Source organism: Synchiropus splendidus, chromosome 7 (genome assembly GCF_027744825.2).
Source record: "Synchiropus splendidus isolate RoL2022-P1 chromosome 7, RoL_Sspl_1.0, whole genome shotgun sequence".
Taxonomy (NCBI): Eukaryota; Metazoa; Chordata; class Actinopteri; order Syngnathiformes; family Callionymidae; genus Synchiropus; species Synchiropus splendidus.
The window spans coordinates 13,775,246-13,789,328 of record NC_071340.1 but is presented as its reverse complement, the minus strand read 5'-3'; the positions used below and the strand labels follow the sequence as shown (position 1 = coordinate 13,789,328).

Here is a 14,083-nt window from a genome sequence, read left to right as displayed (position 1 = left end):
CTGCTACACAGAGTGAGCCACTCAGCGCAAAGCTCTACCTGTCAGCGAGAGAGCTCGAGCCTCTATTTGCATGGAGTGGGGGACGCTAATATTGGCCACTGTTAGCTACCAACTCGGTCGCCTCTACAACGGCGGCATGGTATTCAGAACCTCCGAGGAGCAGACGCTCATCCAGCCTTCTGAGTCACAACAGCAACGCTAGCTGCTTGTTGCTGATCTTTCAAAAACCTGCGACTATTAGGAAGTGGATAAATGCATAAGAACAATCGCTTCCACTCAACCTGAGATAGGGTGATAAAATCAAGCGCTCCTTGTCATTCATCACACTGCAGAGACGCACGAAAAAATGAATAGAAAACTTGGAATATGACATCACAGCTTACAAATTAGAACCACAGAAACATCTTTGCGTCCCAACCAAGTGCCTGCTCAGCTCGAAATATTGTCTCCTGTCTCAACTGTTCTCTGAAGCCTGACCATACAGATTGGCGACATTTCTAGAAAGAAATATTTAACCTACATGGAGACGGTGAAATATAACTGTTAAATTATTATTTCAATTTTACACAGTTTGTTTTGTAGTTCATTGTTCAATAAAGTTTGAAAGTTTAATGACAGCAAAATCTTAAGTCGTATATATAGATTGTTCTAATGTTCTTGTATTATCACTATATATTTTGATTTATTATTATCGCACAGCCTTCATTTCTAGAGAGCACTAAATGGTGCAGGGTAAGATTTACACTTTAAAATCAAACACAGAGTTAAGAATGGTCAATTTAGCCTCTAAGACGAAAAGCAACACTCTTTCATAGAATAATAATAATGTTCTGTTTTGTCAAGTTTGGCATTTCCTAAAAAGTAAATTGGCATCAATAGAAGGTCATGTTTACATATTAAAACTTTGACCTGCCATTCTGGTGTCTCGTGCTACAGTAGCACTCAAGGAAAAAAAACTTTGATGGACACACATTGTGATATTGAGCATCACATTGCCGTGATAAATGACATTGGGATGTCAAGCATCGCACCCAAGCTTTCGCTCACGTTATCCGATCGTGATGAAAGGTCCTGTGTAACATCACTCCCAGTAAAGGAGCCAAAGGTGTGTGAGAAGGTGCTGACTGCAGAGAGTCACTTGGTGATTGACACATCACCCCTTCTTTAAAAGCAGTGCCTTCTTGCACATGTGTGCGCACACACACACACAGCTCAGTAAGAGGCTTTGATAGCAGTTGGAGTTGGCACACTACATCTCTGGCAGCAGGGATAAGAGCAAGAGCAGGGGGATGCCATCAGATAAAACACAACTTTTAACAGGCTCTGTGTTTAGCTGGTTAAAAAGTGTTTTCCATCAAGCGCTTGTCAAAGTGCCATAACCACTTTTGTTTGAGGAGAGGAGCAGAAAAAAAGGAGCTGGTATCAGCGTGCCCTCGGATTTCCTTGTTATCCCAGATTGAAGCTAATCTACAGCGCTGTGAGGATGAAAACATCGACAGCAGTTTGAAGTTGATACCTTTCATTAAATGTCAGTAGTGTAGACGCCTGGGAGACACCAGTGTTCCGTCTGAAGTGAAGAATCCATCGGTACATTAAACATGTGGGTACAATGTTTTTTATCTGCACCTATTTTAAATATTTTAATAACCGTTATTAGTAGCCAGTCTGGATCACAGAGCAGTGGTCCAACAGCAGGAGCTTTACCAGGTCCTCCTCATTGTGAGTCAATGAGAGTGGGGAGTCTTTAGAACATCTACTGTGCTTCCGATATTCTGATATCGGACATTCTCATTGCAAGATCTGGGGACAACAGTTTTAATGAATTTCTCACTACGTTTTTGGAGAAATATTCAACACAACTCAGTTTCCCAGACAATGCTGATGCATGATCTCCAAGTGCAGCCGGACCTGGTCTCGCCTCAACCTCACAATGCATCTATGCAGAGATTCACTTTCCTTAGTCTCTGTGTTCTTGTTTGCCTTTCGAACGTGACCTTGTTCTTTAAGTGCCCACTTGATATGGAAGGCAATGCAGTTCATAGGCCTTAACTCTGTTTTGTTCATCAAGTGACTGGTTTGATGCAAGTAAGAAAAATTGGTGGTTGAACCTCCATCTCCGTCATCTTTGTTGTGGTGCTTTCTGTGTGTACGTCCAGAACAGGCTGCAGGGTTGCATGTTGCATGTTGTTACAAAACAGCAGACAGCCATCACTTTGTGTGTGTTGTTGTTTTGAGCGATTTTTGGACATGTTAAATTGATTCTGAATGACGGTAAATGAGATGATGTGAATAAATTTTTTGACACACCGCTACTGATAACATTAATAAAATATGTTGAAATATGAATTTTCTTTTTATTTTTATTTTTATGTGTTATGCAGGGTTGTCACAAAAACAGATACTTCGGGACCAATTTGGTTCCACAAAAAACACAAAAACAAACAAAAAAAACATACCAGCTTCTTTTCCGGTGCTGTAGTTGGATTTGTGTGTAGAGACACTTTGCATTCTAGGAGGATGAATGCAGAATCATTTTAAACACACTAAAACTGACATGCAAAAGACGGAAACACGAACCAGAACACGTGAAGACATTCACCGCAACACATTTAAAGAATTAAAGGTGAGAGAGTTTAAGTTTACAGTCACTTGAGTCGCCTTGTACTTAACATCGCAACACACGTTCCGTTACTACGTTGACGATACTGTCATGCAATGAAGCATTAAGATGCTGTCTATGCTGGTCACTACTACGAAACTTTTGTTTTTTCTTCACAGGATCAGTGAGAGGATGACTGCGACCAAGACGAGCAGGAGGAGAGTCACAGACTAACAATAGTTTTGAGGGAAAAGAATACATGATTTGCGTTCAAACGGCAGCAAAAGCAAAATATATGAAGTTCAAAAATCGTAAGAAATTATGCCAATGTGGGAAACTGGCATCTCTCAAGATGAATGCACAAAATTACAACAATTTGTCAATCTATCAAAAAAGAGATTACCTGCTATTAAATTCAGCTTCTTTGTTTTATAGTCATTTTATAAGTTTTATACTAGTGAAGAACAAGTAAATATGTTTTAATAAAGTAGTGAATTTCATTATTATTATTATTATTATTATTATTATTAACAATAATCAAAATAATAATAATACTAATAATAATAATAGTAGTAGTATTAGCAGTAATAGTACTTGTTTTCAGTAACGGCAGTCATGTAAAATCATTAGTATTCTTATCGACTGAAATTTTGTTATCAATTAAAGCAAGAAAATGTGTAAAGCTTCAAGGAAACGTACATTGGGAAGGAATATCAAGTAGGAAGGAAGAGAATCCAGTTGTTTCAGTCCAAGTAGGAATGGCCTTCCCAGGTACAGTAGGAAATTAATTCCAATCCCATGTGGTCAGAAGAACAAGTAAATATTTTGAAACTGTTTGAATAAAGCTGTGATTTTTTTTTTCAAAATCATTCTTATTATTATCATCTAAAATCCTTGGTATTTATATCGACTACTGAAATGTTGTTATCCTGACAACCCAAGTTTTTTATACATGGTTTTGTTTTGAAAATTGAGATAATGCTTAATATTTCTATCTTGTAGTTGCAGTAGAACTCTTGTACTGACATCCCTGCCATGTTGGGTGTAATGCTATAACTCACACTTGACAAAATAAAAAAATACAAATTGTGCAATTAATTTAAAAACAATCTTCCTAAACAATCTACCTGTATATCTTTATAGACAGCATTATTCTGGGTACACAGGTGGGCTGTAACTTAAACACACAGGTTTGTGATCAGAATAGCATGAAACCCCCTCGGTTTGCTGTAATGCTGCATCTTTGTGGTGTTTTCCACGAGTACTTGACTCAAAATATCCAATCAAATATCCATATTGCACCCAAAGATATAGATACGGTGCATGCCAACAAATATCGGGAGCTCGAGAGAGTCTATATTTACTTGCACCCCTACAGAAGTCTGATGTGTCCTCCCCACCAGCCTCCATGAGCCCAATAAGGGTATAGGTGGATGAAAATAAATCATGTCGTTTTATCAACCATTCCAATATCTCTTCGCCATTTACCAATATTCCTAATAGAACGTGATCATCAGCATGTTTTTAGAACGCTGTTCTGTTTTTCAAACACTGACCCTTCTCCCCAGTCCACCTCATTAAACCCATGAATAAACAACTGCTCATTCATCAGGTGGTGGCAGCTGATGTTTGAAAATGTGGGAAAAGACACTGCCAGTGTGTGGTGGACACCCATGTGTGTATGACCACTTCTGTTTTCATTATGGTCCTCGTGTAATGTGACTCACTCTGTCATAGCCAGAGTTGCAGAGCGGGTAATCACTCCCAGCATGCAGTGCTTTCCTTCCGTCTGCACGGTGTCTTTCTGCCAAGAGTCTTTCAAAACTACACAGGATCTCAATACAACCCAATGACACCTTTGGTATCAGTAGCGAAAGTAGCGAACGCAAAAGGCACGTTTTTTTTTAGGTTAAGAAAATCAATCCCAGTTGAAGAAAGCATCACTTTCCAGCAGATTCCCTACTACAGAAGAAGTAGAAAGTCTAATGTCAGCTCTGTTCAGAACCACAATCCCAAAAACTATGTGAAATATGTTGCTCTAACTGCCAGAGACTGAAATCTAGACTTGTTGAACTACTGCAGTACGCAGCCTGTGGTCGTGTTCTGTCACTTCCAATCCAAATCAAGTACAAGTATAATGCAGGTAGAGAAGATGGGGAAAAAGGAGGGCGGGCGAAACAGAGAGGGATTCTGTCTCACCAGAATCAGTTTCAAGTTTAGTGAAGATAAAAACAACTCAAGGGGAAGTTTATGTCAACTTTTTTCAATAATCCCATAAATATTTACTTCTCAAAGTGGCAACATTTGAAACTAACTTTTTCTCAAAAGCCCAGCATTTTTGGGATGCAACTGCTGCTGGTTCTTTTATTTTGAAATTCCTCGTCTCCGAAAGACAAATATCGTACGCAACTAATGCCTCTCACGGTGCGTAAAAACATTTTGCCCTTGCAGCAGTCAATCTTCCATCCATCAGGTTTTTTAAACACTTGTGGTAAACAAGAAGCACTGAGGTACAACACAACAGAGAGCTGTGCAGTTGGACTGACAGGCAGTTTCAAGGTTGACTTCAACAGTCAGCACTTTGCTGTTATTTCTGAGCAGTGATGATTGACAGGTGAGGTCAGATACTAGCTGGTTTGACTCCACAGAAGCACAGCGCTCTATAAGTCAATTAAAGCGAGCAATTGTGTAAAGCTTAAAGGAAACGTACATTGGGAAAGAGGGAACATAAAGCAGGAAGGAAGAGAATCTGGCCATTTCAGTCCAAGTAGGAATGGCCTTCAAGCATGATGTGGGTCTTTTTAATAAGTGCTCAGATCAATGCAGAGTCTTAACCCATTGGGCGCAAAAGTTGTAATATTTCGACAGACAGCATCACATCATTTAAACAAGCCCAGCTGCAAATATGGAGCATGATGTAGTTACTACTTTACACATGCAGTCTGAGCACCATTTGAGGGCGTGTTACTAATGCAGTTTTGGAGTATACTTAGTATGAAAACCACGCCACCTCAAGGAGACTAGGGAGGCAGAGAGCGAGGTAGTACAGGAAGCCAGAAAGAGAAGCAGCCTTTGTGCATGGTGATAGCGGGTCTGCTCGTCGAGAGTCAACAAGCAACGCATTCTGGAGCTGATGCCTTACTGCCTGTGGGAATGTGGTGGACTAACATAATATAACGGTGGAATAGCGGCAGCCCTGAGATAAAATACACTGTGAATCGCAGTGGAAGATGCACATGCACACATCTGAGTTTATAGTCCAGTTCTGGGAATAAATTTGCTAAATTGTGACTAAGAATAAATATCCCAGGGATCGTGTTTTCTATGTATTTAAGAATGGTAGATGTGGAGTATGTAAAGTACAGAGTCGTTCTTTTGATCACTGGCGTGAACCTAGACTAACTTAGCAGTCGTGCTAACGGCAGATATCAGGTTTGTAATGTGTTCGCCGCAGGCATCGGCTAAGACTGAAGAACACACACACACTGCATCAGGTTGCACACACAACTTCTCCATTGTATAGAAGATTATTGGACATCATAAGACTAGTGATTAGTCTGAGAGTTTGTTTACTTCCGCTGCGTAGTTGAAGCTCGCCCAACTCTCACAACACCCAGTCCGGTCATAGTTGAGCTACTCAGCTACATGCTAGCTTAGTCCAGCTACTAACCGCATTGTCTAAGAGACATTCCCATTTCTCTCCAGTAGCCAGGCAAAGCTGTTTACATACATTTTCAAAGTCCGAACTTAGCTGTACTAACACAGTATTTCTTTTTCTGAGCCTTGATGTACACACACACAGTGCCCAGCTGTCATCATCATCACTTTTGCTTCAGAGAGGAGGAAGAATGTCCTGTGGATCAGATACCACGTCTGAAAATGTTACATAATACACTATGGCCAGATTCGATTGGATGAGTGGATTTACTTCCATCCCAAACTTTCGGGTTACACTGAAGATTCTTTTGTTTTATAGTATGCCTTCATCTGTAACAGTTTTCAAAGTAGAGCCTTTTGATATTGTGATATCAAAGCGGAATGTTCCATTGAAAACAACTCTGGCACCCTAAGGCTTTGGGCAGTCACGGGACGTGCTTCTACTGGATGCACACCTGTCACATAGGAGAAGCAGGGGTGCATCCAGGAGAGGCTCGGAGTCGATGTCTGATTTAAGAAGACCCTTTACTAGTGGTTGAGTCAGGTCGCATGCTAGACGAATCCATCATGAAGTGTGCTAGGCCAAATGGGTGGAGTCCCAAGGGCAGACACAGGACATGCTGGAGAAACATTTGTCTTCCCCTGGAGCCTTCTGTGGTGAGGACCAAGTGAGTAAGCCCTGATCCTTCCTGTGTGACATTGCCATGTTGTCCGCTTGCGCTCCTGCGTTATTTTGTCAGGGACTCTGGTTTCCTCCACAGTCTGAAGGATTGCAGAGGTTCATTGATGACTCTAAAAGGTCTAAAAGGTAGAAAGGTTGATGCCAACAGTGGATTTGTTTACTTGACTTGCATAGTCCCAACACATAAACCCAAGTTGTAATTGTCAACAGTTAAAAATGTACTATCATCGGCTGAAGCGTGAAGTTCCGTATGTCGCTTTACTGCTGGTGACACAAAAACAATGTTCCGCTGTGACTATGGCAAACAAACAAATTCTTATTATCATCACAGATCCAAAGCCAATAGAGTTGTGAAGATGGTCAGTAGCATTTGGTAGCTTACATGAACAAGAATCCAAAGTTTCACATCTACAGAGGCCGAACCCGAGGTCACCGTAAACTAATGATCCAGCACAGTCTTTCTCGCTCATACTTTTTGCTTCAGTGTGGTGTATCTCGCTCTCTCGCGCACCGATGCCCCGCTGTGCAGCAGAAATTAAAAACAACGACATGGCAACACTGGGCCTCCTTCTCTTCTCCGATACATGGCACTGATAAACAAGGTTGCTTGTTAAGAGACAAATAATCCTCACTCTTTCCCTTTCTTGTGTTTTCTATTAGCAGACATTGGGCTTGCACAGACTGAAAAAGTTCTATGATCTGCAACAACACAGGAGTTTGAGCTAGTTTCTCAACAGAACAGCCTTTTATACGACTCACTTTTTAGATCAAGGTTTGGCAAATGATTACCATGTGGGGACCACAAGAGAGGCTGTTCCTGGGTGGCCAGATAGTTGCAGTACAATGAAGGAAGTTGGCTACAGGGAAAACGTTATGAGGCTAGCAATCCAATACAACCTCAGGATTAGTAAAAAAGATGCTTAATAGGGACAAATCTAACTAGCAGGTAACACTGTACATGCATATACATTATATTTGTTTGCAATACATGCAAATTAACTGTCTTGGTATTAGAGAGTTTGCTCGAGCTCAGTCAAAGACAGGCTTTTTTTATTATAACCTTCAACCAATTCAAAGTACCCAATGTACTAAATCATTGCTAGACACTCGCTTTAAGGTTAAAAGAGAGAAACAGTAGAATTGCACACAGTGGATATGAATCATCTAAATACAAATATGAACACTCAGGACCAGGTTTGTCCAGTCTTCGCTTGAGTTGTCCTTCTGTGAGTATTCATAGACGTACTTCCATAGAATTCTGACCCCCCCATATTCAAAACTCTCCCCACAGCTATTCAGAGTCACCAGTTCTAAGTATATTCTCTCATTGGATAAGGCTTTTGTTGTGTGTTTAAATGACCATTTCCATCAAAAAACAAATCAATCAATAAAGAATGAAAAAAAGAAAAAGATATTCCACCACTACCACGACTCGTCCTCCTCCTAATGATAGTAATAATAATGATGATGACAGGTTAGGGTTGGCTTGGTTCGGGTGTATGATTCCTTCATTGCTTCCTACAATACTGAGAAGCTCCTAATGCTTCATACAGGTGCTGGTGAATCTCATCTGTTCCAGCAGGGCTACTGCGGATGTCCTGGGGTCCACTGTCACAACATGCTTTCTTCTTACTGACAGAATGTTCCATATAGTCATAAACCCCAAAAGCAATAATTTGATTTCCTGTGTCAAATCCTCTCTGTGGTAACAGGACAGCAACAACAGAATGCTAATATATGTCAGAAACATGACCAAATGCTGCCTTCAAGATCAGCAATCGTGAACTACACAGTTATTATTCAGGTAGATTGTTTGTAACACCACTTTGTACACGTACAAAATCTGTTGTCACAACATATTAAGTCATGACTGTGTGTTGGGCATTCATGCTGTCAAACCAGCCAGTGACTGATCTTCCTTCACATGGGCACTTACTGCCCTGTCCAGTGTGTCCACCTCCTCTCGCCCCACGTAGTCGGGAGCCGACCGTGTTAAGAGGCGGAAGATGATGAATGAATACATTACCGTGAGCTTTGAACAGTTCATGACACAAATGCAGAAATGCAACACAGAGAAGCTACTGCCAGAGTATAAAAAGTTATCCCGAATTATAATGATTTTTTTTATTATTATTGTTACATACAAATGTCTGTCAGACGAATGACAAAAGACACTCATGTTAACTCCATTTTTTTAGAAACCTCAACGTCACGATAGATTTAACTGTATCAGAAGTTTTTTCAACGTAAGAATTGACATGATACGTCCTAAATAAGGTCACTGTTATGCATCGCTATGGCAGCCCAGAGTCTCACTGTCATATGGAAAGCCAACTTCAAAGACGATCTTACGGGAGCTTCGGTAAAAACAGAAGACTGAGGAGAAGCATCGCTGAACACAGTCAACAGCGAGTGACGCCGGCAGTGAACGCACCACAAGGTCCAGACACCACGGAGTCAACAAACTATGAATAACAACTCAGTCAGACAATACGTAGCAAACACTTCCCAAAACATTGCAGCGGAGCAAGCAAGCAGCTCCGATACAAAACCGCTGTCATTCCAGTTTCAAATGAAAAAGAATATCCCCGGCTGAATGTGAGAATCGCGAAATAAACGGAGCGGTCAACTTTCCGCGGCAAACAGAGCACAGACAGCGGACACCCTCAATGAGCCCTCCCCTCTCCCTGCTCCGCGTGTCTCCCCCCGGCCGCCCCCGTCAATAAAACTTACTTTTCTCTGGCTTGGCTGTCGGACGGCACGGTGCTACTCTTGCCTTTGGCGTACATGCTTGCAGAGAGCGGCGCGATTGTCACGCACCTGTCAACCCATCACAACCTCCCCGGGCACAGCCCCGTCACCATGGCGACACCAGCAGCGTCGCCTCCCATTGGACGCCCCGCTGCTCGGCACCGCCCACTCGTCATGACAACGGTGCGTGAGTGACAGGAGCAATGCCGCGCCCCTCGAGCACAAGCTCCACCCCTCCCTCACGCGCGCTCCCGCGCGCACACTCACAGGGGGGATTTGAAACCGTCCAACTAGGATTCCTTTTATAGACAATCGCCCTCCTCGCTGGTGCACAGCGCCACGCAAACACCTCACACGCAGCATTTCTGTTGTCAATGCACACGTGTGTTCAGATGTCCAAATATGAGTGGAGCAACAGAGCGTGATGGAGAGACAGCAGACCCCTGACTGGGCCACTGGGCATCACATGTGGTGGATGCAGGGTGGGAGACTGGTGCAGCTCATTCGGAATGTAATACTTGTTATACAGTCGTGGCATGTTTGTCGACATGATGGTGTTGCTCCCGCCGGTCCTGCTGGACGGACATGTGACAACTGTCCCAACTTCAGCTTGACCTTAGGCTTTGAAGAAGCACCAGAGAGGAAGCAGCTCTACTCCAAGTCTACAGCGAATGACAGAGGTGCTCAGCTCGATAGATAAGCCTGCAGTCACTTATTTTACAGAGGGTGTTGGCGGTAAATAGCTATGTCATATTTACAGTAACACTTACAAAGAGTATATTTTTTATATATTAAAATATATATATAAAATGAACACACACGTTTACTGTCAGAACCTCACCCTAAAATAAAGGTAACTCTGACATCCCTCTCTTCAGTGGCCGGTGTGGTTGACTGGATGTGCAGTCAGGAAGAAGAAGTGCAATGTCATGCTGCTGTCCAGACTGTCAGCTCTCTCCGAGCAGAGGTTTCCTCCGCAGCCTCCATGTATTTACCGTAAAAAATGCTCGGCGAGGAGGGAGCTGGCTGTGACGCCGGCCGTGATTGGGAAACGGAGACGGTCTCTTGTGCAAAAGTGTGTGCACAAACTTGGGGCATATCACAGGCGCGGCAGTGTTTGCGCTCTCACAATGCTCCTGCGATGTGACCCAGTTGGAGAGGATAAACGCAGCCCCGTTCTCTCTTCCTCCCAGTCTATCCTCATCTTTTCATCTCCTCCTGCTTGACTGGTGACGCTTTCCCCCCTCATGCAGAGTGAACCCCCTTTTTTTCCCCAAGAGAGAGGTGGAGGTTCTATTTTTTGACATGCAGAACTTTGGGTTTTGGGATGAGTCCCTCTGGGTGGATCACCATGACAACCACTGGCAGGCAATAAGCATGTGTTCTGAGGGATGGAGGAGGAGGACAAAGGAGGAAAGACGGTATTAGGAGCAGATTGGGAGAGAGCGGTGAGGTTCGCGATGAAAGCAAGACGAGAGAAATGGTTCCCCTGAGCTTTCTGAGTGAGACCTCAAATTATTGTGTGGAGTTTGACTTCATTTTTATGCGGATTAGCGGGGAACAATAAAGATAACATTGAAATAGTTGAAGCTCATAAGAGTTAGTTTTCTGAGCTTCCACATTGGAGTGATGAGCACTGTCCACTTCTTCGAGACATGTCTGAAGATATGGCACAGACATCTCTCTAAACCGCCACCACTGCTCATAGAGGTCAACAAATTATTAAAGTCCCATCATGTCGTAGGACTGAACAAGTACCATGTTATTATGGAAAAAACAAAGAGCTCATCATTTATTTTTTACTGGTCACTACAGGTCATGAAGTTTAATTCATCTCCAGTCATGGGAGCCACAAACCTCCTACAAAAAATAAAAAAAATATATTAAAAATGGTGGGTTTGTTAGTTGAGAGCTTTGCCTGCTGGCTCACCTCTGAATTCAACAGTGATGCAGAGTATTCTCATAGTATTCTCAAGGACGTCACTTTCTCTTGAAAACTAAGTTTGACAAATCAAAATAGAATGGCTGTTTTAAGTCCTAATAAATATCCATTAGGTAAAGACAATCACGGAGTCTTCCTGCAGCTCCATTTCTTTTGCCTTACTGTCTTCGTTTTAAAGCCGTTGGAGTGTGTAAAATACAAATAAATAAATCAAACTGTTATGGAAAATGTCAGAAGAATGAAAAAATCACTGGCTCAGTCAGCTTTTACCAAAATCTAATTCTTTCTGTAACGTCAAATATTTACATGCCTCATTTATATTATACATGCACACAGAGGTTTGTGACACCATCTTTGTGGGGACTGATAACACTTTCCCCAGACTCTCTCTGTAACCCTAACCATTCAAAACCTTAACCAGGACTCTGAACCAAACGTAAACTCATTTATAATGACCCAGTTATTTTGCTGCGTTTTCTGCAACACACACACACACACACACACACACACACACACACACACAGATTTTTAACCACGAATACCTTGATACCACTTTGTCACATTAGAAACCAATACCGATACTTGAGGATCGGTCAACAACAATCCGATACCTTCTACTTGTCACTCAAAAAGTTATGGATGTGAATGTTAATTGTGACACCTAAAAACACCAAATCATTGAAGTTGTTCATGCTTTGGCTTTATTAAAATATAAAGCTTTAAAATGCAAATAGCCGTGCAACGTGGCAAAAAACACTCAGCTATGTAGCTTGTTTGACGCAACATTGTAAAATCAAAAAGACAAAGTGAAGGATATTTGCCCTGGATCTGGATCCATTTCGGCCAACCCATCTATCTGTACAATATTTTAATTCTGTTTTAATATTTGATTCCAGAATGATGAACCTGTACTGTACACATTAGCATTAAAATATTTTGTACTTGCATGCATTTTTTAAACTCAATTTTTCCCATTTACTCTCCCTCATCATGGCTCTTTTGCTTACGATATCACACGATATACACTTGGAATTGGTGCATTGAAAAATGCTCCCAGCATTGTAATGTATTTTATTTATTGATGTACTTTCGAATGCAATAACTGTTCGGTGCTGTTCTGGGCGCCGCACCTAGGAACGCAAACTCCTGCATGTAATTACTTGTCAACACACTGGGAAACCACTTTGCGCTTCAAATTTGGATTTCATCTCCCTTATGTCCTTCAGTGACACCTACCAACACACTGCACCATAGAGCATGCCAGCATGTGTTGACTCTAGTGCACAGAAATGATCACCACGGCAGCAGCAACAGCAGCAGCAGCAGCAGCAGCGGTGGTGCGCTGCCGAACAGCCTCTGCTGGCTGTGTGTGTCAGTGGGCTCTGTAATCGCATATTTCCACTGAGAGCGTGTGTTAGCAAGGACGCTAATTAGGAAACGATTAAGTGCTGACACAAAAGAGCTTCTTAAGATTAACTGCCATTGAAGTTTACAAAAGCGTGTGCTTGGTAAATAATTTAGCATGAACAATAGTGCACCTTGTAACTCTTTGGTTCTCTAATGTGTAATTGCTGGTGTCGGGGTTGAGGACGTGCGACGTTTGAAAGTGTGCGGTGAAGAACACGTTTCAATTTCAAAGCCGCACGTCTTCAATAGACACTGATGGCGACGAAAAGATGACTTCAGGTCAAAGTTTAAATGTCCTCATGCTCTTGATAGAGAGTCTAGATGCCAGCGTCCTATACGCCGGGCCCCATGGGCATCTGGCACCAGCAGCGCCGTTAACTGAAGTACGCCTGTGAAGACTTCTTCTAATGAACATTAACTGATGTGGTGGATCTCTCCCTGTGCTGAGCACTAACCAGAACGTGAGGACAAGAGTCGTGGGTCAACAAAGTAAGTGTGCCAGATCTCACACATGTTCACATGAAAGCAGGATTAGAGCTATAGAGCTCTCTCCTCCTGTGGTCCCAGGGCTTCTTAAAACTGCCTGTTCCTGGTGCCTCCTGCTCTGCTGTACTCTCCTGCACCAGATGTTCCTGACAAGGCTGTTTCCAAATCAAAGAGGACAACTTCATTCTCCACTGTGTGAAGGAGTCGGTGATGGATTCTATGGGAGCTGAACAACTGATAAGAACTTTGCATGACTTGAATGTGAGGGTCTTTGGCAATAATTTGTTTGCTCTAACAAGTTTCTACCAATTGTTTGTGCTATGAATTGAACCGTTCACACAGCAGTGTCACCATCATGTGACCACCTGCACAGCTAACAATGGTTGTGATCATTACTATACCTTATCATTCCCTCTGCTGAGAAGGTTATGTTTTACACCGTGTTGGTTTGTCTGTCTGAGCTGAGATATGGACTCCTTTGGATGAAATTTTCAGGAAGAAATACTTCAGTTTTGAGAGAGATCCTGATCACTGGCTGAATCCAGGATATGACCATTTT

At 42.3% G+C, this 14,083-nt stretch overlaps 1 protein-coding gene across 2 annotated transcripts in view; it reads right to left on the bottom strand.

The window, feature by feature from the left end:
• Positions 1–9,795, bottom strand: part of ssbp2a (single stranded DNA binding protein 2a) — a 51,364-nt gene extending 41,569 nt beyond the window's left edge. For both annotated transcript variants that reach the window (XM_053869702.1, XM_053869703.1), the window contains exon 1: positions 9,672–9,795. In XM_053869702.1, the coding sequence (XP_053725677.1) occupies positions 9,672–9,727 (56 nt within the window). In that variant the 5' untranslated portion in view covers positions 9,728–9,795. The remainder of the gene's footprint in view (positions 1–9,671) is intronic.
• Between the last annotated feature and the right edge of the window lie 4,288 nt (positions 9,796–14,083).